A 25,006-nucleotide genomic window follows, 5' to 3' on the forward strand; every position below is an offset into this window, starting at 1 on the left:
CTGAACCTTGGGAGTTTGGATGCAGGGGTTCCAGTGTTTCTTTCTCCGTCCGGACGGGGGTGGTTCCAGCACCTGTTAAGCTGTGGCCCAAAGTTTAGAATGCACCAGATGCGCCGGATCGGAACAATGGCTCGCCTGCAGCGTCGTGATTGGTCATCCCCGGTACCAGCCCACCAAGGCTGCAGCAATACGCTCCCGCACCACACACGCCTTGCACCCAGACTTTTTTTTCGAAAGGCCTGCACCGTAGAGGAGGAGCTGCCGCAACCACATCATCAACACACAGGGTACATTCTACACTGTTGTTTTTGAGCCTCACGACTGACACCGCCCCGATTTACGAAGCGCATCAGGTCGGTGGCCCATCATGTCTCTCAACATCCCCAACGCGCCGAACGCCAACCTGTTCAAGCAGGGGTACAACAAGTGAGTCCCCTTTTTCCAATCTGGAGCTCCCCTCCCCTCCCCCGCCTTGGATGCCCGTCACCGACACTGACCCCTCGTAACCAGCTACGATTCCGAAGATGGCGCCGTGCTTCGCAACATCGACGCCTGCCGGGCCATCTCGTCGACGGTCCAGACGTCCCTTGGCCCCTACGGCCGCAACAAGATCGTCATCAACCACCTCCAGAAGATGATCCTCACCTCAGACGCCGCCACCATCCTCAGAGAACTCGATGTCGTCCACCCGGCAGCTAAGCTCCTGGTCATGGCCAGTCAACAGCAGGAGGCCGAGATGGGTGATGCCACCAACCTGGTCATCGTCCTCGCTGGTGAGCTGCTGAAGAAGGCTGAGGACCTGCTGCGTATGGGTTTGAAGACGTCAGATATCGTTACCGGTTACGAGCGTGCACAAAAGTTCGCTCTCGAGACACTCGAGGAGCTTTCTGTCGACAAGGTGGAGGATATTCGCTCGCAAGAGGAGCTCAGCAAGGCTATCCGCACCGTCGTCGCCAGCAAGCAGAACGGCAGTGAGGACTTCTTGGCTGACCTTGTCGCCGAGGCCGTCCTGGCAGTGCTGCCCAAGAACCCCGTCGGATTCAACGTCGACAACATCAGAGTCGTCAAGATCATGGGTGGTGCTCTGGAGCAGAGTCGGGTAGTCAAGGGTATGGTCTTCCCCAAGGAGCCCGATGGATCGATCAAGAAGGCGCAGCGTGCCAAGGTCGGAGTCTTCTCCTGCCCCATCGACACCAGTCAGACTGAGACCAAGGGAACCGTTCTCCTCCACAACGCCAAGGAGATGATGGACTTCACCAAGGGCGAGGAGTCGCACCTCGAGGCTGCCATCAAGGAGCTCCACGATGTTGGCATCAGAGTGGTCATTGCTGGCTCAACCGTCGGCGAGCTGGCCCTCCACTACCTTAACAGATTTGGCATCCTTGTCATCAAGATTCTCAGCAAGTTTGAGCTGCGAAGAATTTGCAGAGTGGTTGGCGCAACCCCCCTTGCCCGGTTAGGTGCGCCGATGCCCGATGAGATGGGTTCCATCGACGTCGTCGAGACCCTCGAGATTGGTGGAGACCGCGTGACCGTGTTCAGACAAGAGAACGAGGCCACAAGAACAGCGACCCTGGTCCTCAGAGGAGCTACCCAGAACCACCTGGACGACGTCGAGCGCGCTGTCGACGACGGCGTCAACGTCGTCAAGGCTATCACTAGAGACCCTCGCCTTGTGCCCGGCGCGGGTGCCACCGAGATCCAGCTAGTTGAGAGGCTGAACGCTCTCGGCGAGAAGACCCCTGGCTTGTCGCAATACGCCATTCGCAAGTACGGCGAGGCCTTTGAGGTCATTCCGAGAACGATTGCAGAGAGTGCCGGCTTGGATGCCACGGAGGTTCTTAGCAGGCTGTACGGAGCTCATCACAAGAAGGACGACTGGGCCACCGGTGTCGACGTTGAGGTAAGCGCAAGGGTTTTGTTTGTCCTGGAACGCCACGCTAACCTTTACAGAATGACGACGGCTCTGGCACCCTTGACGCCCGCGATGAGGGCATCTTGGACCTGTTGGTCTCTAAGTCATGGGCCATTAAGCTCGCCACCGAGGCAGCCCGTACTGTCCTTTCCGTTGATCAGATTATTGTGGCTCGTCGGGCAGGTGGCCCCAAGCCTCCTGGCCCCAACCCTGTAAGTCATATTCTGTGTGTACATCGACTACTACGTGCTGACATACAGTGTAGAACTGGGATGAGGACTAAATGGGTATATACGGCGGCTGGTAATGGAGTTCATGTCGGTTTTGATGATCATAGACCACCCCAAAAGTCACGTCGAGATATCCCGAATAGAGTCCCAAAGACAAATGCAAGTGCTCGAGCACGCCCACAGTGATGTCTCCCTATGTGTGAGGTTGGAGCCTAGTGGACATAACAACTGAGGTCCAGGACAACGGAACGGTAAGTATAACGCATCGCTTGATTTACAAACATTGCGTGCTTGCCATCATCCGGTCAACTTTCAATGACTATACCAGACAGTCACCCCCTTGGTCCACCTCAATACCGCCCCATCACCTGTTTTCTTCCTGCAGAAAGCATCATCACCGAAGATTCACCTCTTTAAGCAGTGCATAGATCAGACCATTCAGGGCAAGGGTCATTGGGACGTTGCCAGACCGGTTTTGTTATCACTTTGGGAGATTAACGGCTAGGAAAGTATTTGTACTAATGAGCTCTTGTGAAGCCTCTGACTCACTCTGCCCCCAGGGGAGGGGAGGGATCGCCAATCAAGCTCACATCGGCGCCATCAAGCATCTGGCATGGTAGATAAGATCATGGATGGAGCAACAACGACTTGGCCTAGTCGCAGATTCCAACCCACATGTCCTGTTCATCACATCCGCACGCGCTAGTTCTACTTTCGCATGTATCAGCCGCCGCTCAAGCGTCGGCAACCTTGAAACCTCCCGGCATCAGATCCGTAAATACCCTAGCAGGGTCATACTTGTTGCGAATCTCCTTTAGGCGGTCCAGGTTCCCCGCGGGATAGCTCTCAAAGACAGGCTGGCCGACGTCTGCCTCGTTCAGATAGTAGAACGGATACAGCGCCCCCATGGGTTCCAATGTCTCCCTGACTCTGGTGTTGAACTCGCTGATGAAGGTATCAAAGACTTGGTCGTCGACCTCGTCCGTCCAGCTGTACGTCTGCTCGATCCAGCACGCAGGCGACTCGTCGATACCCTGCAACGCACCCGGCCGGGCGTTTGTGGCTGCGAGAAAGGCCGACGTGATGGGGTTGAAGGCGAAGCCGATGATGCCGCCAGGCGTATCCTGAAAGGTGGCGTTCGCGAGCTCGAAGAACATGTCGTGGGCGATGAGCATGGCCTCCTTATTGGCGTAGATGGGAAGCATGTGGAACCGCTGTCTGGAACCGTAGGAGCGGCCGCCCTCTTGGAAGGATGGTTCGACGGCCTGGTGGTAACGGCCCATGGGAAACGGGACGAGGGACCTTGAGCTGTTGTCTGGGGTGAGGATGTCGCCGAGGAAGTCCGCCAAGACCGCCGGCTGAGTGGCGTTTCCGTTGTAGAAGAGTGTCGAGGAGTACGTTGGCCCAGCCGTTCCGCTGACGTAGGTGATGACGGGCAAAACAGCAGCCTTGGGATCATTGTGCCCGTTGACGGCGAAGTTGTATACGCTGTCGATGAATCGTTGCTTGGTCTCTTCGCCGCCGTACGAGGGTGACGCGATCATCACGGATGGGGAGCGGTGTGTCTGGAGATCGAAGCGGGTGACTAGGCAGAACGAGTTTCCGCCTCCTTGGAGCGCCCAGAAGAGATCCGCATGGTCGTCGGACGGCGTAGCTTGCACGATGCTGCCATCAGCCAAGACGCACTTGCCCTCTTGTGTCAGCAATTTCAGAACTCAGAGTGCTCGCGCGGTGTGTCTCACACACCTCATATGCCTTGATATTGCCGTTGGTCGACGCCAGTCCATACTCGTAGCTGAAGAAGGAGACGCCGCCTCCCAGCAAGAGACCGGAGACGCCGATCGGGCTGCCTCGACCGCCGAGGACAGTGACTTCCGTACCGTCGAGCGCCATGTACACGTCGGACCACCGGAGACCAGGGCCGATGGTCAACGTGTCGCGGTCGTCGGAGAGTTGGAGGGTCCTCATGTTTCTGCTCGATATCAGGATACCGGTGGCGCCGATGCTGCTTGCGTTGGATATGGGCATGTGCCCTCTTCCCCGCATGGCGAATTCGACTTGCTGGTCCACGATGCGCTGAAGGCCAGATGATAGTTGCTGAGCGTCGAGTGGCGCAAATATGCAGGCCGGACGGAGCCAAGACCTCGCGGACCACGGAACTGGATATTGGGTGCCGTGTCAGTGGAACTTCTGGGCTTGGAAGAGTTCACAGGACAGGACGTTGGACTCACCTTGGACTTCCTGGGTGTAAGCTCCGTCTTCAGGAAGAAGAGTTGAGTTGCCAAAATCACCTCTGAGGCCCTGGCAGACCTTGGCCGCCTTCTCTGCGCATGGTGTCTCTGTGACAGCAGCAGCCGTGGCGAAACCCGCCAGTAAGAAGTAGAGAGCATGCATCGTGTAGGATAGAGGGGTCGCTGTAGTAGGTCAAAATCCAGTAGCCGGACAATGGTGTCAAGCTATGGATAGCCATGGCCTCCAACGACAACTCCTGAGATTTTATCTGTTTTCGACAGCGCGTTGATCTCGTCGACTGTCCGATCATGCCGCCGGTAGACAGTTGCTCCGGCGGGATGTCATCGCTCCATGTAATAGCCCAAGTGGCCTAGGGGGTAGAGGCAATTTCGATGACCCATTCTTATCATCTTACCAGTAGACTCAACATATCATGTTGGATACTCGACTAGCTGTCAGCCAAAGTAAAGACGAGATCCACTGTGCGGTAGTCGTCGGCCGCGCAATCTATCCAACTAGAATCATGTACACCAATACTGCTCTGGCCCACACATGTTTTCAATTTCGACAGAAGAGTTTGACACGTGCTGATAATCACGAGGAGCACTTGAATAGTGTAGCAGCCTCGTGTATATCTTTAAAAGACAGTCGATACTTATGTAGGGCTCTTCGCCGTGAACGATAGTTAGCTACAAGCTTGCGAAGAACTGCAGGCAGCAAACGAGAGAACCCGAAGGGCTCTTGGGTGTCAGAAACATCATCTCAGCTTACCAGGAATAATACCAACAAAGTTGAATTGCCCAAGCATCGGTTTGGAAGTTTCAGCACAGCGCCCACCAGGCTGCAAAACCCTCCAGATGCCTACCTGTAAACGCAGATCCATGACTTACCTCGTCTGCTAAACTACTACAATACTTCACGATGCTCAGTTGTATTTCGGAGAGCTGGCTGAGGGACCCGAGCCGAATAAAGTCCGTATACGATGACGAAGAACGAACACGAACCCGAAAGGCACATCAAGAAAAAGGTGGTGCGACCTTGATCGGGCAGGGTTGTCTTGGCATCTAAGATATGTCCCGTATCGGGCCAGCAATTGGGCCGATGCCGCGTCCTTGCACTTGATCTAATTCACAATTATTGGGGACAACTCTTTCAAGTTCATCCGATACTTTGCACAATAAATCTACTCGCTCTCAGCGGCGTTACTTTTCGTTGGTATCATACATATCTATAGCTCTTTTGCAAGTATCACAAGAACCCAATTGCCCCGGCCCAGCCATAGCCTACAGACGTGCCGTGAGGCTCGAGAGTACATGCCTGCACATTGTGACACTGGATACCTTGTTGATTCAGAAAGACATTTCCTCAGATCACCACGACACCACATGACGGGATTACCTCGGTGCTCGAGGGTATTCCGCAGTGAGAGTGCCATCTTTGGTTCAACTTCGACGAGGACATGCTCTCCGTTGGGAACACAGGTCTTGGCGACTTCCAGGCTGTAGATGGACAGATTCGCTGGCTACGGCTTGAACGTTCTCCTGAACGGATGCTTGTCCCGCACAGAATCGCTGTTGATCGGTAGACTGTTTAGAATTGTTGCTGAGGTTGGCTGGAGCGCATCCGGGCGGGCTATTCGGTGACCAAAGACCTCGATTGAAGAGAGGGAGGAATTAGGATATAGAGTTGCAATCCTGCGTTAACTACCTTACCCCGAGCGACGAGCAAGCGCACACTGCACTTGTTTAAAAGGTGCTCTTTGCGATTGAGAGTCAGCCAACAAGTCGGACCCCTGAGTCATTGGCGCTGAACACAGGTCAAAAAGCCCATCGATCGGACAAGACAAGAAATTTGCGTGTTTCCAAACTTGGAGAAAGACGTACAGAACTTGTACCGGTGTTCAGGTGCATGCAGCTTCAGCCTCAAAGGCAGAATGGCAAGGGTGATCTGCTTGAATAACTCCGTCTATCCTGCGCTTGTTTCGGGCTGTTCCGAAGCCTCACAAATATGTTGCCAAGACCTTGCCAGTGATTCTATGAGAGACATGCTGTAGAGATCGTTGCGTTTGCTGCAAGATCAAGATAATCAGACTTGAGACTTAGAATGGCCGCTGGGTGCCCCAAAACCCGGTTTTCCCAACGAACACCTTCTCCAAGAGGCATATTGTCATGAAACAGAAATGTTACGAGAATTCTCATGGTTATTTACAGTATTTGATGCCTCAAATCTCTTATGAAGTTACGGTGTACCGTTGTGGGGGTTGTTTTGAGTAAACACCAAACGATCTCACCGTAAGGGGCACTATCAGCATCACCACGAGCTTCAACCACCACATACGACCATACCCATTGGAAAACTCGGGATCCCGTCCGCTCTCCCATAGATAAGCCAATGAGGGCCGGATTAGTAGTTGGGTCGGTGACGACCAGCGAATACCTGGTGTTGTATGTTTTTGAAGTTTTTGGCCTTTGTCATGATCTATTTTGGTGGGACACAATGAACTAGAGTTGAGGACCCGAGGAACGACGCTTCTCACTTGCAGGCAGAAATCAATGTAATCGACGCCGAAATAAGACAAATGCTCTCTTTAGAAGTCTTTGCAGCGCATGAGAGGCGTGTGTTATACTTGCTACTAGACGCGGCTACCCCTTTTCTTTCCGCAACCCACGCCCTATTCTGATTCAGGGCATGCGTCCTCGGGATGGCACCGTAATTTTATTGTGTGCGATTTGTAGGAGAAAGACATGGCTCAAACATTATGATGCTACCGTTGAACCTTTCCTCTCCTCATCAAGTACAACATCGAACCCCTCTAGAGTTGCTAGTGCCTCTCGGCATTCCTCTTGATATTTCTTAACTCCACCTAGGTACATCAGCTGCTCTCTTTTCTTGCCTGGTATGTTGGCTCCGTTATACCACGAGTCGGTCAAGGGCATTAAGGTCCTGTCATTGGCAGCCTGGATTGCCTGCTTCCACTTCTCCTCGGCATTCCGCTGTGCTTCAATGGACTTGATACCCTCTTTCTGGAGCTTCTGAAGAAGTTCCGCAATCATGTCAACCTGACTCTCAATGAATGGAGGTCCATTGCTAAACGCCGTGGGTGCTAAAAAGACATGTCAACGGCCGAATGGTGGCAAAGGTTTTGGTGTTGAAATAACGTACCCTGAGGCCCGTAGACCATGAACAGATTAGGGCATCCATTGGAACAAAGTCCCAGATGAGTGAAGACGCCGTCTTTCCATCGGTCTGCAAAGGTGATGCCATCTCTCCCTTGGATATTCATCTTGGTGAGACTCCCTGTCATGGCGTCAAAGCCTGTCGCCATTACAATGGTGTCGAATTCGAGCTCGGACCCGTCTTCGCATGTAATTCCTCTCTCTGTAAACTCTCGTATCGGAGTAGCTTTGAGGTCGACGATGCTTACAGTGTCTTGATCGAGACACTCGTAGTAGTCCTGCTCAAGACTGCTCCTCTTGGTCCCAAATGCGAAGGGTGCTTTCTCAGGTACAAGGAATGCGGCCTTGGCGGGATTCTTGACTCTCGGGCGGGTCTTCTTTGCCCAAAAGTCGTACATGAGTCTGTTGGGCTTCTCGTCGACGAGAAAGTCTCGGTAATTCGCCTGATTGAAGTTGAAACCGCCACGATCCCAAAGCTCTTCCCAAAGCTCTTCCCGTTCTGCATCACTCAATTCAAGCACGGACCCGGGCTGTATATCGTATCCGAGACCTGAATGGCTATTCCGGCAATGTTCAAACATCCTCCGGTAGGTGGATTTGCCTATTGCCTGCTCAAGGTTACTCAAGGGACGCTGAACCATGGGGAGTGAGATACTGGCGGTGCGAATGTAGACTGTCAGATGCTCTGCCACCTTTGAGATCTCTTGAGTGCACTGCACAGCCGTTGCGCCTGAGCCAATGATGGCCACTCGTTTGCCCACGACTTTGGCATCAGCTGGCCACCGGGTTGAATGGATGAGTTGTCCTTTGTAGTCGTCTAGATTTCGGAAATTGGGGTAATGCGGCTTGAAACAACTGCCAGTAGCACAGACGAGATACTTGCAGACGGCCTTGTGGCCGTTCTCAGTCGTCACCGTCCATTCCCCGGAGGCCTCGTTGTAGCTTGCATGAGTGACAGCAGCTTTGTAGGTGATATCTTTAGACAGATCCAGTGTCTTATCGACGTGTTTGAAGTAGGCCCTCAGCTCTTCTCCGCTTGGGAACCTCTCAGACCAGTTCCACTTGCGCCAAACCTCAGGAATGGAGAACTGGTAGAACGGCATTTCCGAGTCGACGCGGGCTCCGGGGTAGGTGTTCCAGTACCAGACACCCCCCAATGCTGAGCCCGCCTCGTACACATGGACATTGAGCCCAAGCTTACGAAGTTTATAGAGGCTGTAGCATCCGCCGAAGCCAGCACCAATGATGAGAACATCTAGTCTTTTTAACTGACCGGTTCCGTTGCTCTGAGGAGGTGAAGATGTCATGTTGATTTGAAAGTGCGGAGTGTTGTTTGTAAATGGTAGTCTTAAGTCTGGTACGCATGCAGTGCTAGGGAGCTTTGTAGGCGGCTGGCTAACAAAAGAGTCCTACTTCAGTGTTTTCACGCGACTGAGCTTCTTGCCTGTGCAAATAAATGGAAGCATAACAGCTGAATATTCTAGCAATCTGGCAACGATTGAGATGGTCTGCTTGACGCCAAAAGCCTGCCCACTTACCGCCCGGTCCCGTTGGCTCGATCAAGTAGCCGAGGGATCGGGCGCATTCAGGTGAGGGATTCCCCGAGCTTATCACATATCTTTACTGACAAAACTTGACACCTCTTTAAGCCAAGAATCCTCGGTAACTATTGGAAATTCTCCAAATGGTCAGAAATGGTATGGCGCCATTAGTCTGTCGCTCTTACTGGGCCCGATAGGTTTGTGATGTAGTTTGGATAGGATTCACACAGTCAAACACAACGTTTGATAGAAAATGTTGCAAAAATGAATCTGCTAGGCTGAAAGAGTAGTCGTGAGCCACTACCTTAGTCGAGCTGATATCGAACTGTCGTACGGAGGAGATGGGGCTCTCTAACGCAGCGTATGTGATATTGACCAAAGTTGGCATGAACGAGGAACCAAATTGATTGAAGCAGACAATCGCTGCAAAGCTGTTCTACAAGAAATCTTCAATGCTTCCTAATGCATTATCACGTTTCCCTTTTACAATGAAGGCACAAGTTTGCCGCCCCCTCGACTGGCCCTCTCGGATGCTCGACGGGGAGAAAACTTCATGTTACCCCATAAAGACTTCACTTCGCTTTGCAACCAAGACGACCACGCCGGAACACCACCAAAGTAGAATAGAATATCCGTGGGTTTGTCAGGAATATTTGCCCCGACAAACCAGGCACCGTGTGTCTCGGAGTCCTTCGAAGTGAGCAAACCGGAGAAAACCTCCCTGAGATGTGCATTCCACGCATCCGCCGCCTCCTTCTTGACGTCGATCTTTGAGAAGCTATTCTGTCGCATGAAACGAATGGTCTTCCCGATCCATCCTAACTGAATATCCACCACCACTGGCATATTCCCGAAAGGCACGTGGGGTCCACACACCGAGAACATATTGGGGAACCCGGGGATCAGTGTACCAGCGAAGGTATCAACCTTGGATGTCCAGCATTCCCTGAGCGACCTTCCTTGAGGCCCTTTGACATCTATCTCGCTGAGAGCCCCAGTGCCGGCGTCAAAGCCTAGAGCAAAGATGACCATGTCAAACTCATACTCCCCGGACCCCGTGACGACACCGTTCTCATAAAGATCAATGCTATCGGAGCTGATGTCGACCAGCTGGACGTTGGCTCTGTTGAAAGTTTCGTAATAGAAGTGCCCACACGGGGGACGCTTGGTGAGGAAGGGGTACTTGGGACAGAGAAGTTCCGCAGTCTCTGGATCTCGGACAACAGCGCGAATCTTTCGACGGAGGTATTCCGAGGCAATTTCATTGCTGTCTTTGTTCGTAAAGACGTCGTCAAATGTCTCGAATTGGAAATGAAAGCCGCCACACTCCCAGCCACCATCAAGAAGCTGGCTGACCTCAGTGGAGTTCTGGAAGTCTCCAGCTCCTTTTCCCGACGGTGTCATTGCCAGTCCAAATGGGTGGTTTTTGGCTTGATCCCACACGGACTCATATTGTTGCTTGATTTCTGTGGCCTGATTCTCATCGATGTCATGATTTCTCCCGGGAAGAACAAAGTTTGGCGTCCGTTGGAAAACAGTGAGCTGCTTGGCGACCGGAGCAATTTTCGGGATGATTTGAACACCCGTGGCTCCCGTTCCGATGACAGCAATACGTTTGCCGGCAAAAGTGACCTTGTCTTTGGGCCATCGAGCCGATTGGTACCACTCGCCCTTGAATGATTTCAGTCCTGGGAAGGGCGGGGCCTTGATGGTTGACAACGGGCCGGTTGCTGGTACAAAAAATCGGCAAGTGGTTGATGAGCCGTCACTCGTTGTAACGGTCCACTCATCATTTTCATCGTCAAAGTGTGCTGAAAGAACTCTCGTGTTGAATTGCATATGCTTTCGCAATTCAAAGCGATCTATCGACGACAGTCAGCGACGCAGTCTTGCATTGCAGTCTTGCATTTCCCAGAATTACAACTAACCGACAACACGGCCCAGGTATTGGCCAACTTCTTCTTGGCCAGGATAACGGGTGCGATAGTCCCATTCTTCTTTGGCACCAGGATCAAAGTTCATCGTGTACACCCATGCTTCGCTGTCGGTGCGAGCACCAGGGTAGCGGTTCCAGTACCAAACACCTCCTACATCAGATCCACTCTCAAAGCACTTGACAGTGAGACCGCACTGCAATAGCTCCCAAAGCGATCTGATGCCGCCGAATCCTGCACCAATGACAACGGCATCATAGTCAACATTTCTAGTCGGTGCCATGACTGATTATTGTGTAGGTGGAATTATGAGGATAAGGTGATTATCCCAAAGACTACAAGATTGGATTATTGGGGAGACCGCGTCTTGACTTGGTTTACTGTCTTTCTACTAGAACATCAAGAATCAACGTTGTCACTCTCACTTTTTCATCCGAGAGGATGGCGCCAAAGTCAGGTCCGGTGCCAGCCCCGAGGCCCGAGGGCTCGGCATTCTTGCCCCATGCTCTCCGCATACCATTCCGGCAAGGTGAACACGAAGAAGACCCCAGAGCATCCCGATTATTTTTACATTTCGAATTAATCATTCGAAGCAGTAAGGTCTCAGGTGCCTATGCGTTCTATAGCAAAATACTATTCATGTGGCTACAATGTCGGACTTCATGGACATCTGGGCACTCACCCAATGGAACGAACCCCTTCAAAAGCTTCGCCAACCCATCCCAACTCCGACTGCGAGTGAAGTCCTCTTGAGGGTCACTCACGCCGGCGTCTGCCATTCTGATCTTCATACTGCTGAAGGATTCTACGACGCGGGCGGAGGAAAGCGCTTCTATGTCAAAGATCGTGGCATCCAGCTGCCTGTCGCTCTGGGCCATGAAATACTCGGTGAAGTCACTGGTCTAGGGCCAGACGTAACATCCATCTCGATTGGCTCACGCCAAATCGTGTACCCTTGGCTTGGCTGTGGTTCCTGTACACGCTGTATGCAGGGAGAGGATAACCTATGCGGTGCGCAGAGGGGCCTCGGCACGTTTCGACACGGAGGATTCGCCGAATACATTGTGGTGCCGCATCCCAAATATTTGGTCGACTTGGGAAATCTTGATCCTGCCGTGGCATGCACTTTTGGATGCTCAGGAATCACCACTCTCAGTGCGGTGAGCAAGGTTTTGCCCTTGCCGCCGGATGAGCCAGTCCTCCTAATCGGAGCAGGAGGTCTGGGTCTCGCAGCTATAGCCGTACTGAAGGCGTTTGGCCACAAGTCGGTCATCGCCACAGATATCACAGATGAAAAGCTGAACGCAGCCGCGGCCGCCGGGGCTACCAAGACGGTCAACATATCTGGGCCCTCGGCGACTAAAGACATCCTCGCGGCAACCAATGGGCCTGTGATCGCCGTGATCGATTTCGTCAATAGCTCCACCACGGCAAGTCTAGTCAACGGCCTCACCGCAAAGGGTGCTAAATGGGTTCAGGTTGGTGTCATGGGAGGCTCAGTTGAGTTTTCGCTTGTGGCCAACATCTTCAAAGGTTTGACCATTTTCTCAAACATTACTGGAAACCTGGAACACTTTCGACAGGTTATCCGGATGGCGAAGGAAGGCAAGCTGAGCTCGGTCCTAGTTCAGAAGATGGACTGGAATTTGGCAAATGATGCGATGGATTTGCTCAAGGCGGGCAAAGCTATGGGACGTATTGTGCTTGTGAAATGATGTATCTGCTGTATCTTGCTTGAACGGATTCGCAAGAATAAATAGTGTTGCCCACGATTTCAGTATGAGTTCGAATCCCACTACAGTTCATCCTTGTAGTATTGTACAATCTATCCCCTGTCATCCCAAATGCATTACCTCGAACTTCGTTCAACATCGAACTTGCATATTAAGCTGGATGATACGACACAGGAAAGCTACCTATTGAGCGTGAAGAGTTGTAGTATAGTAAGGGCCAACTTTGAGGATACTCGTTTTTTTCCACTAACTAAAGGGCATCACTTAAATCATACCGACAAATCTAGGCTGTTCGCAGGTGAAGATGCACTGATACCATCTAAAGCTATGGCGACTTTCGAGGAGAGTGATTTACGAAGTCCAAGCCACTTCGAGGGCTTCGACCATTCCAGAAAGATCTCCAGCTGAATTCTTTTGCCTTCTCTTGAAATTTCCTGATGCCATGCTCTCCTTCCGACCCTGGAGCCATCATGTTGCCAAAGGTGTTTTTGATCAATCTCGCCTGTTCTTCGCTCTCAGGATCGTACCAGCCCAGTCTTGTGAGCTCTTTGTTGATAGCCGCTGACCGCGGGGCACATCTATCCAGCTGCTTCAGGTACTCGCCCAGCGTCGATTCAAGGTCTTCCGTAACTGAGTGTAGAGCCCCTGTTCTGAACAGCTCTTCTGGTTTCAACTCTCTACCAGAAATCATGGCCTCCCGCGCCATAGAAGGACCCCATTCACGGACCAGATACTTCGAAATGATGGCCGGGCTGACGCCAATCTTGATTTCACTTAGCGTCCAGCGAGCGCGTGGAGAGGCAAGGCGAACGTCGCAGGCAAAGCCAAGACCGACACCACCTCCGAAGCATGGACCGTCTATCAAGGCGATAGTTGTCTGTGGCGCATGATCGATTGTGTCGTACAGAGCGAGTACCTTGTTGTAGTAGCTTGACTCGGGAGATATGGTGGAAGTATCTGTGTCGCCACTCAGGTCCATTCCAGTGCAAAAGTATTTGCCCTCAGATTCGATGACGACATGATATACCGATGGATCATTCGCAAGGCCTCGAAATAGTTTCGTAAGCCCTTCCAGCATCCCGTTTGTCAGCGCGTTACCGTTCCCGGGCTTCGACAACGTAACTTTGAGAGCTGCGCCAGCACGAGAAACGCGATACTCGCCAAGATCGTCCACCACTTCCCAAGATATCCTGTTCCTCGAGATATCCTTGGCTTGGGCTGATGCACGCTTTGCAGCGATCGCGGTGCCGACTCTACTTCCGTAGGGCCCCCCAAGTTGCTTTGAGATCCATTGGCCGACGGTGATTAGCTTGTCGAGGTCAACACCGGTGTTAACACCCATCTTCTCCAGTGTGTAAACCACATCCTCGGTCGTCACGTTCCCTCTGGCCCCAGGGGCGTACGGGCATCCACCCAGGCCAGAAACGCTGGAGTCGAAGGTGCGAATGCCCATTTCATAGGCACGAACTACGTTGGCTATTCCCTGGCCGTAGGTATCATGAAAATGACCAGCCAATTGTTCAGCAGGCACGCGCTGAAGCAACGCCTCAAGCAGCAGCTGGGTGTCTCGGGGCGTCCCTGTACCCAAAGTGTCACCCAAACCAACCTCGTAGCAGCCCATATCGAGGAATCGTTGAACGATGGGGAGGACGGCCTCGGGAGGCGTGGGGCCGCTGAATGGGTCTTCAAAAATGCAAGAGGTTACGCTGTAGACCGAGGGAATCAGCTTTTCCTGCGGATCAACGAGTCTTCATGTTTCACCTACCCTCGTACTTTGATGCCCATTTGTAGTGCTTTCTTTGTCACTTGTTCTGCTTGGTCAAGGGCTTCGGCGACAGTGCAGCCTTGGTTGGCTCTGCTGAAGGCCTCGGTCACCGAAGCAAAGACAACGATTTCCTTTGCGCCAGCAGCAGATGCTCGTTCAAGACCCTTGAGATTTGGCGCCAAAACCGGATGTCGAATGCCACGAGTCTGTGAGTTCAGACCCTTCAAAACGTCGGCTCCGTCTGCGAGTTGAGGAACCCATTTGGGAGAGACGAAAGACGTTGCCTCAATGTCGCGAAGTCCGGTTTCAGCGAGGCGTTCAATGAGCTCGATTTTCGTGGCTGTAGGAACGAGGGGGCCAATGTTCTGCAAGCCGTCTCGAGGCCCTACCTCAACGATACGGCACTGGTTCCGAGACCGTGAGGAATAGAGCCTGCGGGTGGCGCATTTCCCGGTCGTACGACTACTGAATGAGCGGGCAATGGTAGTCATAGTCATAGCAAGTAGTTACTCGGAATCATCCAGTCTCTCAATTGTCTCCAGGTCAGCCGAAAAAGGCTTCCCTTGAATAAACTTGACATTACTGATGCTTCTTCGGTAATGATATTGGCGGCTGGTACATTGGTAGTGGTTGATTGCCGAACAAGGTCGCCGAGGGCCGACACAACTTACCCCAACTAACATCTCTGGGAACACCATATGGCATGCTCCATTAGACAGACGGTCGACAACAACCAATCGATCTGACCCTGCCATACTGCAAAGCTAAGTATTATGCTGCCCTCTAGAAACGCATCTAGTGGAGGCTGGCAGACAGGAGCACTGGCTGGACACCTCTTTCGCCAACTCAGTACTATGAGGGCGGTCGTGATTGACGGCGATGCTGCACGCGTTGACGATCAACGTGCTGTCCCGAAACTCCAAGATAACCGTATACTTGTGAGACCCGTTGCCGTTGCGCTGAACCCAACAGACTGGAGGCATATCAGAGGGGGCAGAGCTCGCGATGGCTGTATACTGGGCTGCGACTATGCTGGCGTTGTGGAGGCTGTAGGAAATGCCGTCACCAAACCGTGGAAGCCCGGCGACAGAGTCTTCGGGTGTGGTCACGGCGCCAACCTCGTCAATCGGGATGATGGAGTCTTTGCGCAGATTGCATCGGTCGTAGGGGATTTACAAATGAGGATTCCCACACGAATGAGTTTCGAAGAGGCAGCCACTCTGGGGCTGGGATCCATCACTGTCGGGCAGGGTCTGTACCAGAAAGCTCTGAAGCTGCAACTACCAGCAACGGACAATAAACGCGAGAAAAACGGCATCCAGGTTCTAGTCTACGGCGGCGCGACCGCTACTGGAGCTCTGGCTGTCCAATTTGCAAAGCTGTTAGCCCTCCCAACGCCCTAGTTTCTTTGCTAGCTCGCGCTAACTCCTTATCCGATCTGGCTATACGGTCATCTCAACTTGTTCACCTCACAACTTTGAATATGTCAAAAGCCTAGGCGCCGATTTCGTCATTGATTACCACGTCGCGGACGCTGGGGAGCAGATTCGCCGGCTCACGAAGAATCAGCTGCGGTTCGCATGGGATACGGTCAGCGTCGCGCAGTCGGCCTCGCTCTGCGCCAATGCCTTGACCACCTCGCCACAGCTACGACCCGTCTACGGATCCATCTTACCTATCGAGAGTCCACGAGAGGATGTCAATACTGTGTCCACTGTCATGTACACTGCCTTCGGCAACCGCTTCAAGTTTGGCACAATCGAGATGCCAGCAAGCGGCGAGGACTTCAGTTTCGCCAAACATTTCTTCCATCTAGTAGAGAACATGGTTACTCAGGTACGTGTTAACAACTCTCAATGCAATCTTTTTCTCATATCTGACTTTGTAGGGCCATATTCGACCCCATCGTTTCTGCTTGAGGGAAGGGGGGTTGAGCGGACTAATTCAGGGGCTTCATGAACTTGAAATGGGCAAAGTCCGGGCAGAAAAGTTGGTCTACATGGTTGAAGGATCTCGAAAGTCCCGAGGCCAGATTCTGACACATGCAAAACTACGCTGTGATGGCGCCGTTGGTGTCGGGAAGAGGTTGAACTTGTGTTGTCTTACGGGGGAATCGCGTTGACAGGCTACGTACATAGATGACTTCTTTGTTTTGCCGTGTGTTTATAGATATGAAGTTATACAACCCCCTCATCTTTCAACTTAGATACTTCACACTCATTTATCCCCAGCTCAGAGAGAACCTCGTCCGTGTGTTGTCCTAATCGGGGAGGGCCGCTCCTAATTGTTCCCCGTGTCCCACTAAACTTGACGGCTGGTCCGATCAAGCGAATCTGACCGGTAATGGCCGAAGCGAGAGGCATCTTGGTAATCATGTCTCGAGCTTCGGCCTGAGGGTGGGAAAAGGTCCTTTCCATGTTGTTGATGGGAGCGAATGGTAGATTCGTGCCTTCAAACTTGGCGATCCACTCTGCTGTTGACTTTTTCTCAAATGCCGCATTGAATATAGGTCTCAGCAAGTTACGATTCTCGACGCGTTTGGGATTGGTCGCGAAGCGCTCGTCCTTGATCAATACCTCAAGCCCCAACAACTTGCACAGCTTAGCGAATTGAGCATCGTTCGTTGCTCCACAGACCAGGTGGTGGTCCTTGGTTTTGAATGCATCATAGGGTACAATGCTGGGGTGCTGACATCCCCAGCGCTTTGCCTCGATGCCCAAGTTCAGCCACGAGAGGCCGACATTGGTCAGTAGGCTAATCTGTGTTTCGAACAGTGAGCCATCCACGCGCTGACCCGTCCCGGTCCGTTCCCGAGCATGCAGTGCTGCCAATATTGCGCCATGCATGTACAAGCCGGTAGCCATGTCAACCAGACCAAGGCCTGGCCGGACTGGAGGCCCATGCTGTTCACCCGTAACATGCAAAAGGCCGGCCTCGGCACCAGCAATGGGATCGTATCCGCCCCGGTTGGCGTAGGGTCCCGAGGTTCCGTATCCTGTCGACTCCTGTCAATTGAAGTTGGAAGAGACGAGTATGATGGCGAACGCTGGAAACTCATACCTGAAAGGCTCGCGTACACAAGGCGCGGATTAAGCTTTTTGAGTCGTTCGTAACCCAGCCCAAGACGGTCCATTGTCCCGGGCTTGAAGTTTTCAACACTATGCGATCCCTCATATAAGCTACAGAATCTCAAATACTGCAAATGGTTGGTTACGACGTACAGCACATCCGCCTTCCTGGCGAGGTCAACCAAGATGGCTTTTCCTTTCGGACTTTTGAGATTGAGCGTGACAGATCTCTTGTTCCGATTAACGGATGAAAAGTAGTTTGACATTGGGCCTGCTTCGGGATCCCACTTGGCAGGCTCCCCTGGCATCATCCAATGTCTCGTATCGTCCTAGGCAGCTGTTAACTTTTGAGTGACCCATCATGGGTGCTAAATGACTTACTCCTTTCGCCACTGCCTCGATCTTGACCACATCAGCACCGTAGTCGGCCAAGATCTGGGTGCAAAAAGGAGCCTAGACCGGTTTCATTTCAGCCAAGCTTCATCCTGCGATGGTTCAAGGATGTGAAAATGACTTACAGCCAAAACCCGTGAAAGGTCCAAGACCTTGAGTCCCTTCAAAGCTCCATCGTGTGTGGTCGGAGTGTCTGATTGAGATGTAGAATAACGAATGACACCACCAACAAACTGAAATGTTTGATTTGCGCGTCTGTAAAGAATTCCAGGCTGCAAAATCCTGGTGTTTTGTAAGACCCGCATTGGCAAGATGTTATTCATCATCAGCGTTGACATTATATTGCCAATGGAATCTTTCTTCTCAGTTTTTAACGCTCTTTATCACTATAGATATAGACAGCGGTGCGCATTCATTCGTAGTCATGTCCTGGTTGCAAAGATTGGCCTAGTTGTACCGACGCCAAGTAGTGGGCTAGTAGTGGGCAGCGGCCTCGGCCATGTGCTACCCTTTGCCTCGGGGACTAGAATACCTTACGCCTCCTCTGCCTTAGTCGCTGACCACTAAGCCAGGCATGCTGCAGCTGGGATAAGGGTATCGATTTCGCAATAATCATGCTGCAAGGCCTATGATGTTTCGCGAGATAGAATAAGAAGCCGCATCCTGAGGCGGCTAGTATAAGCGGAAAGTCTGTTGCCTCAAACAACCCAGTTTCATCGTATGTTAAAGATGATGAAGACCGTACCAGAGACGAAATCATTGCTGATATTCAAGGAAAACCAGCTAATCCTACACGGTTGATACAATCCTAGTAACTCTTTGGGAGCCCAAGAACTCGTTGTCCAATGTAATTCTTAATCATCTCTCCACTGATGGGCGCAATACGTGAAAGAGTCGACTCTCTCAGATAGCGCTCTACATGGTACTCCTTTGCGTAACCCATCCCGCCGTGCGACATGACGGCCCTCTCGGCAGCTTTGAAGGCGGCTTCGGCAGCTAGGTACTTGGCTGCGTTTGCGTACTCGCCGTCATTGTATCCCTCGTCGTAGAGTCGGGCCGCAGTGTAAATCATCAGCCTCGCACTCTCAAGGTTCATCCAACACTCAGCCAGCGGATGTTGAATACCCTGATACTTGCCGATCGGCGAGCCAAAAACGATTCTCTCGTTGACGTAGTTGCATGTGCGGCGCAGCGCCGCATAGCCGATCCCGAGAGCTTCAGCTCCGACTAGGATTCTCTCGGCATTCATTCCGTGCATAATCATCTTGAAGCCGTCGCCCTCTTCTCCAATCCGATCGTTGGCGGGCACCTTCCAGTCCTCGAAGAATAAGACGTTTGTATCGACTGCTGAACGCCCCATCTTGGGGATCTCGGTGATTTGTACGGCCTTGCGGTCAAGATTGGTGTAAAAGAGGGACAATCCTTCGCTTGGTTTCTTGACCTGGTCCAGAGGTGTTGTTCTGACCAATATCAGGATCTTTTCAGCCACCTGTGCTGTTGAAATAAAGATTTTTGAGCCTCTGAGCACGTATGAATCCCCATCTCGGGTCGCCGCCGATTGTAGTCGCAGAGTGTCTAAGCCTGTGTTGGGCTCTGTGACCCCGAAACAGGCGCGTTCTTTGCCTTGAATAAGAGGCAAGAGCCAGCGTTTCTTCTGCTCCTCAGTCCCAAACTTGACGACGGGCTCAAGACCAAAAATGTTCATATGGACTGACGACGCGCCATTCATGCACGCACCGGACTCAGAGATGGTGTGCAACATTGTGGCCGCTTCAGAGATCCCTAGTGCCGAGCCTCCGTATTGTTCGGGCATGCAGATACCGAGCCACCCATTGGACGCCAGGTCATTGTATAACTCCCAGGGAAATTTGTGATTGTCGTCTCTCTCTAACCAATACTCGTCGGGGTATTTCTGACAAATCTTGGCTATGGCCTCACGAACAGCGCGCTGCGACTCATTCCACCCCGGCAAGTTGCTCGGCAGAAAGTCTGAAGCCCGTGCGTGTATGCCTCGGGAGGTGAAGCTAGACACGCCGTAGGGAGATGTGCGGGAAATCGTTGTTCGACGTATCGCCATCAAGGACGGAAGAGACCGCGGTAGGAAACAGAGTCTTTGTGACATGATGGTTCGGCGGTAGAGATTTCCCCACGAAACTGGATGATTTGATGACGTTCAGAAAGATGGAGAAATATGCATTGAGCTACAGAAAAAGATGAATTGTAGTCATTGAAATACGGCAAGTAGACAATCGCATAAATGATCACCGACGACTTGAATAATGGCGGTTTATCTGGCCTGCCATGAGCGCAGTGTGTACCTCAGACGAATGGCTGATCTGAGAGTTTTAGGCCCTGTCGCAGTATAAACCTGACTGTGATTGGGGTAACGATTTGAAGCCGAGGCAAACTCTTGAGTAACCGGCGCGAGCAACCATGAGCCTGGTTGCAGCACATGGCGTTTCCAGTCAATTACTCCTTTGCAGTCGTAGGATATCACTGACAAGTTCTTTTCAAGTCTTCACGACAATAACTCAATTTCTCCGGCGTTGGGCAGAAGTGTAAATCATTCTTGAGTCTCCCATCTCTTTGCCGACAAATCATATTGATAGAAGCTATGGCCTCCCCGTTCCGTGAAAAGGGACACCGATCAAGGGGCCTGGTAGATGTATGCGCTCCATTTGCAACAGGATGCGCATCAGGCATGATTGCCACCACATGCGTGCAGCCTATTGATACGATCAAGGTCCGCATGCAACTAATGGAACAAAGTCTCGGCAGATCATCGCCATGGTCAGTAGCAAAAGCCATCACGCTCCAAAACGGTATCTTCAACCTCTATCAGGGCCTGTCCGCGGGACTACTAAGACAGTTGGTGTATGGGACCTTGCGACTTGGGCTGTTCTCAACTTTGGAGCAAAGGCTCCAAGACCGAGCCAAAGAGCAAGGGACCGTGCTTGGTTTTGGCGGGCGGGCTCTCGCGGGGCTAAGTGCTGGAGCCGTTGCGGCTTTCATCGGAAATCCAACAGAGGTAGCTCTAATTCGGATGCAAGCCGACGGCATGTTACCCGTGGAGCAGCGGCAGCGGTATACGTCTGCCTTCAATGCTCTTCGACGCATAGCCAGACAGGAAGGGGTTTTGAGCCTCTGGAAGGGCGTATCGCCGACCGTCATCAGAGCTATGTCAACTAATTTTGGTCAACTGGCCTTCTTTTCTGAGACCAAACATCAGCTGCAAACGCACACTCAATTATCGAAGCGAAACCTAACTGCAGTTGCTTCTTCATTTGCAGGGTTCGCCGGGGCGATCGTTAGCTTACCATTCGACTTCGTCAAGACACGCTTGCAAAACCAGCCCTCATCTGCTTATTCCAAAGGTCTGCCAACGTACTCTGGCACATTCGACTGTTTTGCACAGGTCATCCGGCGAGAAGGCTTTTTGAGGTTCTACCGAGACTTTTGGCCCTATTTTCTCCGAATAGGACCCCACTCGTGAGTGCATTCTTGGATCGCAAGGCAGCGAATAATCAAAGTTGGAGCTGACAGCAAACAGTGCTATTGCTCTTTTTCTCGCCGACTTGATGAACGAAAATATTAGGAACCGTGGTTATGGGTTTTAAGGGAGTTTGTCTGGCGTAGTGGTCCACCAGAGATGGCCTGTGCTTAGCAACAAGACGAACCTTGGGCCTTGATGTTAGGCCCTGAACATGACCACAGTCGTCAAGCGAGGAGATATTTTCACAAAATTACTCTGGCTCAAGCCAAATCTGGGCGATATGCATAGGGGATTGTCATCTTAGTAGATGCAGTTGAATTATAAGCTCAAGAACGAGCGGAATAAGAAGGCGGAGAGGGTCAATGAGGAATGGCAAGAGGACGACTTGAACACAAGCAGATCGGGAGACTATGATGTAAAATCCTTTGATGGTTTGTACGGCGGGAGACTTAGTGGTGAGAAGCAGTCTTCATGAGCAGATATCTCAATGATGCGCATTCCCTCTAGCAGCTTTGATTTCTTATATACCTCCCATAGTGGATTCTTCCTGTCAATCCATTCCACCATGTTCTTCTGGTACTCAACCGTTGATTGCATCTCAGGGTACGTATATAAGGCATAGAGCTTCCAGGTGACATTCACATTGAACTTATCAGCTTTGGCCCTCCTCAGTCTCAGGTGACCCAACTGTTTAGCCTATCAATACTTAGCGTATGAGTCCTCATCTAAGACGATGGTAGATTACATTCTTCGTGTATATCAAAGTAGAGAGTGTGATCTTTGGTGAAACCAATTGGCTGGTGGATTCGAATCATGATCCCTGTCCCATCCCGCACGGCTACACTTTTCCGCGATGTAATGGTATCACGCCCAGGAACCGGAGCATCAGTCAAAAGAGGAGCTGACCGATCCGGGAATCTTCTAATCTCTGGTATCGAAGACCATCTACCTTGTTTTACCTCTCGTCAACGAGCATCTGACTCTGTGCCACCGTCTCCCACTGCGGGTAGGGAGGCCCAGGATAGCCACATAGACCCCATGCCTCAGTGTGATTTGTTGTTTCCATCATTTACGGTGATGCATGAGATAAACCAACCCTCAGGTTGAAGTTCATTACGCTAGGCTGAGAATCTCACACTGACGCACTCAACCTCTGTTGTGTTGCTCATTAAGCCCCCGTGTCCGGATGACCGGACTCAAGGAATTGAGGACTCGCTGCACCGGTAGTTGATGCGGGGCCCCGACCCTCCCTCGGCTATCAACCAGGCTTGCAAGCCGGTCGATCCAGGACTATTGGTCCCGAAAGAACGGCTTTTTGGTCTGAAGGAAATTTACTAGCTTCAAAGTACTGCCCTTCTGAGCGGCCCAGGCCAGAGGCAGGGTTGTCTTAGCCGTGGTATCAAGTGTGGCCACAGGTTTCAAGACCACATGCCACTACTTCAGTTGTAATGAGTGAAAGCAGTGATTGTTCGTGCTGGGAACTACATGTAATATGCATTTGTTTAAGTAAGCCTGGAAAACCCCACGGCTGAGGTAGTGTCTTCCCTCTCTTGGTTCTCAGGTGCATTACAAAGATCGCAAGAAGAAAAGAAATAGAAAAAGAAATAGAGAACTGTTCCGGTTGCAACCACAAATAGATGATATCGCATTGCCATGGAATGCAGAAAGCCCAATTGAGGTCTTTGAGGTCCCTGTTTTCTCCACATCTGACGAGATATCAACCTGTTTGGAGTGAAAACCACGGGCCCTACCAGCCATCAGTACCAAGTCCAAGACCACAAGATGCATGTCAGCAGCCGATGGGATAGAACGAATCGCCGTCAAGGTCATGTCATAGCGAAAGACGCTGCGGCAATCTGACCTGACCGAGGGGCAAATAGCCCCGGTCCATCTATGATCTCCCTGGAAAAAGCAATTTGGCAACTCGGCAACCCATTCTGCCTCCATAAGATTGCGGCCATTTTCCCACTTAAGGACCATTACATGTCCCTAAAAGAAGGAGTTGTGATCAATGAGGCTGGAAGCAACCAAGCTGTCCTTGAGAGAGCCTGATCAACACCTCAAAAGCGGCTTCTAAGACCACTTTTCGTCTGTAACCCTTGATACTTGTCTATGCCGGATATAAACCTCACAATGACATCGGAGCCCGTCGCAATCATCACTGGGGCCTGTGTACGTCGTTTTCCGGCCTTCTTTGCCTTCTTTTCTGTGACTGATAACTTCTCATAGTCAGGCATAGGCGAAGCCTTTACCCTGGATCTTGTCAGGAAAGGCTGGCGAGTTGCCATGTTCGATATCAAGCCCAATTCGGATCTAATTAAAAAGCTTGGGGATGCCGTCGTCTTCCATCAGGTTGATGTCGCGGAGTACGAGAGCCAGGCGAGATGCTTCCAGAAAACTTGGGACAAATATGGCCGCCTCGACCTGGTGTGTACCAATGCTGGTATCTTTGACCAAAGGTAAGTTGGCTTGAGCGAACCATATTTCTTAGGTACCTAGACGTTGCGAGCTAACACCCCTTCCACCAGTTCACTGTACATATTGAATCATCGACATTCTGATGTGTAAGCTTCTCAGATTCTCTCCGATTTCATACCATCTCACAAGTCATCCAGCATCCCTCCGAAGCCGAATCTTAAGTGCACAGACATCAACGTGAAGGGGGTTTACTACGGAACCCAGCTGGCGATTCATTTCATGAGAAAGAACAAGGTGCCGGGCGGGACGATTGTCGCCACTGCGAGCGCCGCTAGTCTTTATCCCCATCGAGGATTTCCTGAGTACAGTGGCAGCAAGGCAGCGGTAAGCGACCTCTAGATCTTGACCCCTTGACGCACTACTTACGCGGCCATTAGGTCTGGCAATTTGTCCGCGCCAGCGCTCAAATTCTACAGATGGTAGGTAAAGCTTTTATAATTTCACGTAAATCATCTGCTCACAGTCCTATCAGAAAGAAAACATCCGCATCAACTGCATTCGTCCAGGGTCAATCGCAACCCCACTGATGCCCGCAGCTATGGCGGCGGCCGCTGGATCAGGGTGAGTGCCAATGCTGTAGATTAAGACTGCAGCCTTGATACTAACAGTAGCAGCATCACCCCAATGTCAACCGTTGTCAACGCCCTGAACAGAATTATCACAGATGAGTCGCTATCAGGTGCAGCTCTGGAGTGTTCAATTGACAAGGTTCTTCTGACCCCTGACCCTGAACCCTTGAACGGCGAGACGTCTACACGCGCTTGTTTTGTCTGGGATCCAATCTTCCATCAGATTCACCATGAGCCGTCGGGACTACCTGACGCTGCCAATCCTGTGCAGACAAAAGCATCTTCAACTGCTGAGAAGGGTTCTGGGGTGTTTGCGAAGCTTTGAATGGCATGATGCATGGACGGAGCACTATATTATGATTTGCTCGCGGTGTGACTTTTCAGTACAGTGCAGTAAAGGGTGCTTTTTGATTTGGTCTACACAAATATGTAGGTAGATTATCTTATGTAGACACAATCGTGATCAACCAATCGTTTTA

At 51.6% G+C, this 25,006-nt stretch overlaps 11 protein-coding genes across 11 annotated transcripts; 5 read left to right on the plus strand and 6 right to left on the minus strand.

The window, feature by feature from the left end:
* Positions 1–227: 227 nt before the first annotated feature.
* On the plus strand, positions 228–2,303 carry HER10_EVM0006062 (T-complex protein 1). Its single transcript, XM_035475659.1, has 4 exons — positions 228–426; positions 511–1,903; positions 1,954–2,127; positions 2,181–2,303. Exons 1-4 carry the CDS (start codon positions 368–370, stop codon positions 2,196–2,198), a joined length of 1,644 nt encoding a protein of 547 aa, XP_035336091.1. The 5' UTR covers positions 228–367; the 3' UTR covers positions 2,199–2,303.
* A 576-nt stretch (positions 2,304–2,879) lies between these two features.
* HER10_EVM0011325 (FAD binding domain-containing protein) lies at positions 2,880–4,539 on the minus strand (the record flags this gene model as incomplete). Its single annotated transcript, XM_035480760.1, has 3 exons — positions 2,880–3,830; positions 3,892–4,304; positions 4,377–4,539. The coding sequence occupies 3 exons, from the start codon at positions 4,537–4,539 to the stop codon at positions 2,880–2,882; spliced, it is 1,527 nt and encodes a 508-aa protein (XP_035336566.1).
* A 2,594-nt stretch (positions 4,540–7,133) lies between these two features.
* HER10_EVM0012550 (uncharacterized protein) lies at positions 7,134–8,860 on the minus strand (the record flags this gene model as incomplete). The annotated part of the gene is made up of 2 exons (XM_035481944.1): positions 7,134–7,480; positions 7,540–8,860. 2 exons carry the CDS (start codon positions 8,858–8,860, stop codon positions 7,134–7,136), a joined length of 1,668 nt encoding a protein of 555 aa, XP_035336676.1.
* Positions 8,861–9,577: 717 nt separating this feature from the next.
* On the minus strand, positions 9,578–11,311 carry HER10_EVM0000379 (oxidoreductase; the record flags this gene model as incomplete). Its single annotated transcript, XM_035470164.1, has 2 exons — positions 9,578–10,956; positions 11,023–11,311. 2 exons carry the CDS (start codon positions 11,309–11,311, stop codon positions 9,578–9,580), a joined length of 1,668 nt encoding a protein of 555 aa, XP_035335555.1.
* Positions 11,312–11,678: 367 nt separating this feature from the next.
* On the plus strand, positions 11,679–12,743 carry HER10_EVM0009540 (uncharacterized protein; the record flags this gene model as incomplete). The annotated part of the gene is made up of 1 exon (XM_035479026.1): positions 11,679–12,743. One exon carries the CDS (start codon positions 11,679–11,681, stop codon positions 12,741–12,743), a length of 1,065 nt encoding a protein of 354 aa, XP_035336398.1.
* A 343-nt stretch (positions 12,744–13,086) lies between these two features.
* On the minus strand, positions 13,087–15,017 carry HER10_EVM0008263 (hydroxymethylglutaryl-CoA lyase; the record flags this gene model as incomplete). The annotated part of the gene is made up of 2 exons (XM_035477791.1): positions 13,087–14,467; positions 14,527–15,017. 2 exons carry the CDS (start codon positions 15,015–15,017, stop codon positions 13,087–13,089), a joined length of 1,872 nt encoding a protein of 623 aa, XP_035336290.1.
* A 363-nt stretch (positions 15,018–15,380) lies between these two features.
* Positions 15,381–16,460, plus strand: HER10_EVM0008412 (zinc-binding oxidoreductase; the record flags this gene model as incomplete). The annotated part of the gene is made up of 3 exons (XM_035477935.1): positions 15,381–15,907; positions 16,020–16,362; positions 16,452–16,460. 3 exons carry the CDS (start codon positions 15,381–15,383, stop codon positions 16,458–16,460), a joined length of 879 nt encoding a protein of 292 aa, XP_035336301.1.
* A 243-nt stretch (positions 16,461–16,703) lies between these two features.
* Positions 16,704–17,659, minus strand: HER10_EVM0005237 (Uncharacterized protein; the record flags this gene model as incomplete). The annotated part of the gene is made up of 2 exons (XM_035474859.1): positions 16,704–17,521; positions 17,587–17,659. The coding sequence occupies 2 exons, from the start codon at positions 17,657–17,659 to the stop codon at positions 16,704–16,706; spliced, it is 891 nt and encodes a 296-aa protein (XP_035336012.1).
* A 1,136-nt stretch (positions 17,660–18,795) lies between these two features.
* On the minus strand, positions 18,796–20,109 carry HER10_EVM0001786 (isovaleryl-CoA dehydrogenase; the record flags this gene model as incomplete). Its single annotated transcript, XM_035471521.1, has 1 exon — positions 18,796–20,109. One exon carries the CDS (start codon positions 20,107–20,109, stop codon positions 18,796–18,798), a length of 1,314 nt encoding a protein of 437 aa, XP_035335687.1.
* A 492-nt stretch (positions 20,110–20,601) lies between these two features.
* On the plus strand, positions 20,602–21,604 carry HER10_EVM0002926 (uncharacterized protein; the record flags this gene model as incomplete). Its single annotated transcript, XM_035472617.1, has 2 exons — positions 20,602–21,476; positions 21,538–21,604. 2 exons carry the CDS (start codon positions 20,602–20,604, stop codon positions 21,602–21,604), a joined length of 942 nt encoding a protein of 313 aa, XP_035335792.1.
* Positions 21,605–23,613: 2,009 nt separating this feature from the next.
* On the plus strand, positions 23,614–24,852 carry HER10_EVM0007977 (15-hydroxyprostaglandin dehydrogenase; the record flags this gene model as incomplete). The annotated part of the gene is made up of 6 exons (XM_035477515.1): positions 23,614–23,652; positions 23,710–23,939; positions 24,009–24,044; positions 24,096–24,282; positions 24,431–24,519; positions 24,573–24,852. The coding sequence occupies 6 exons, from the start codon at positions 23,614–23,616 to the stop codon at positions 24,850–24,852; spliced, it is 861 nt and encodes a 286-aa protein (XP_035336266.1).
* Between the last annotated feature and the right edge of the window lie 154 nt (positions 24,853–25,006).

Source organism: Colletotrichum scovillei, assembly GCF_011075155.1.
Source record: "Colletotrichum scovillei strain TJNH1 chromosome Unknown Contig00003, whole genome shotgun sequence".
NCBI classification, from domain to species: Eukaryota; Fungi; Ascomycota; class Sordariomycetes; order Glomerellales; family Glomerellaceae; genus Colletotrichum; species Colletotrichum scovillei.

Coding starts and splice junctions, on each gene's coding strand:
- HER10_EVM0006062 (XM_035475659.1), top strand. CDS start 368: ATGTCTCTCAACATCCCCAACGCGCCGAACGCCAACCTGTTCAAGCAG. Junction 427..510: donor TTCAAGCAGGGGTACAACAA/GTGAGTCCCCTT, acceptor CCTCGTAACCAG/CTACGATTCCGAAGATGGCG. Junction 1,904..1,953: donor CCACCGGTGTCGACGTTGAG/GTAAGCGCAAGG, acceptor TAACCTTTACAG/AATGACGACGGCTCTGGCAC.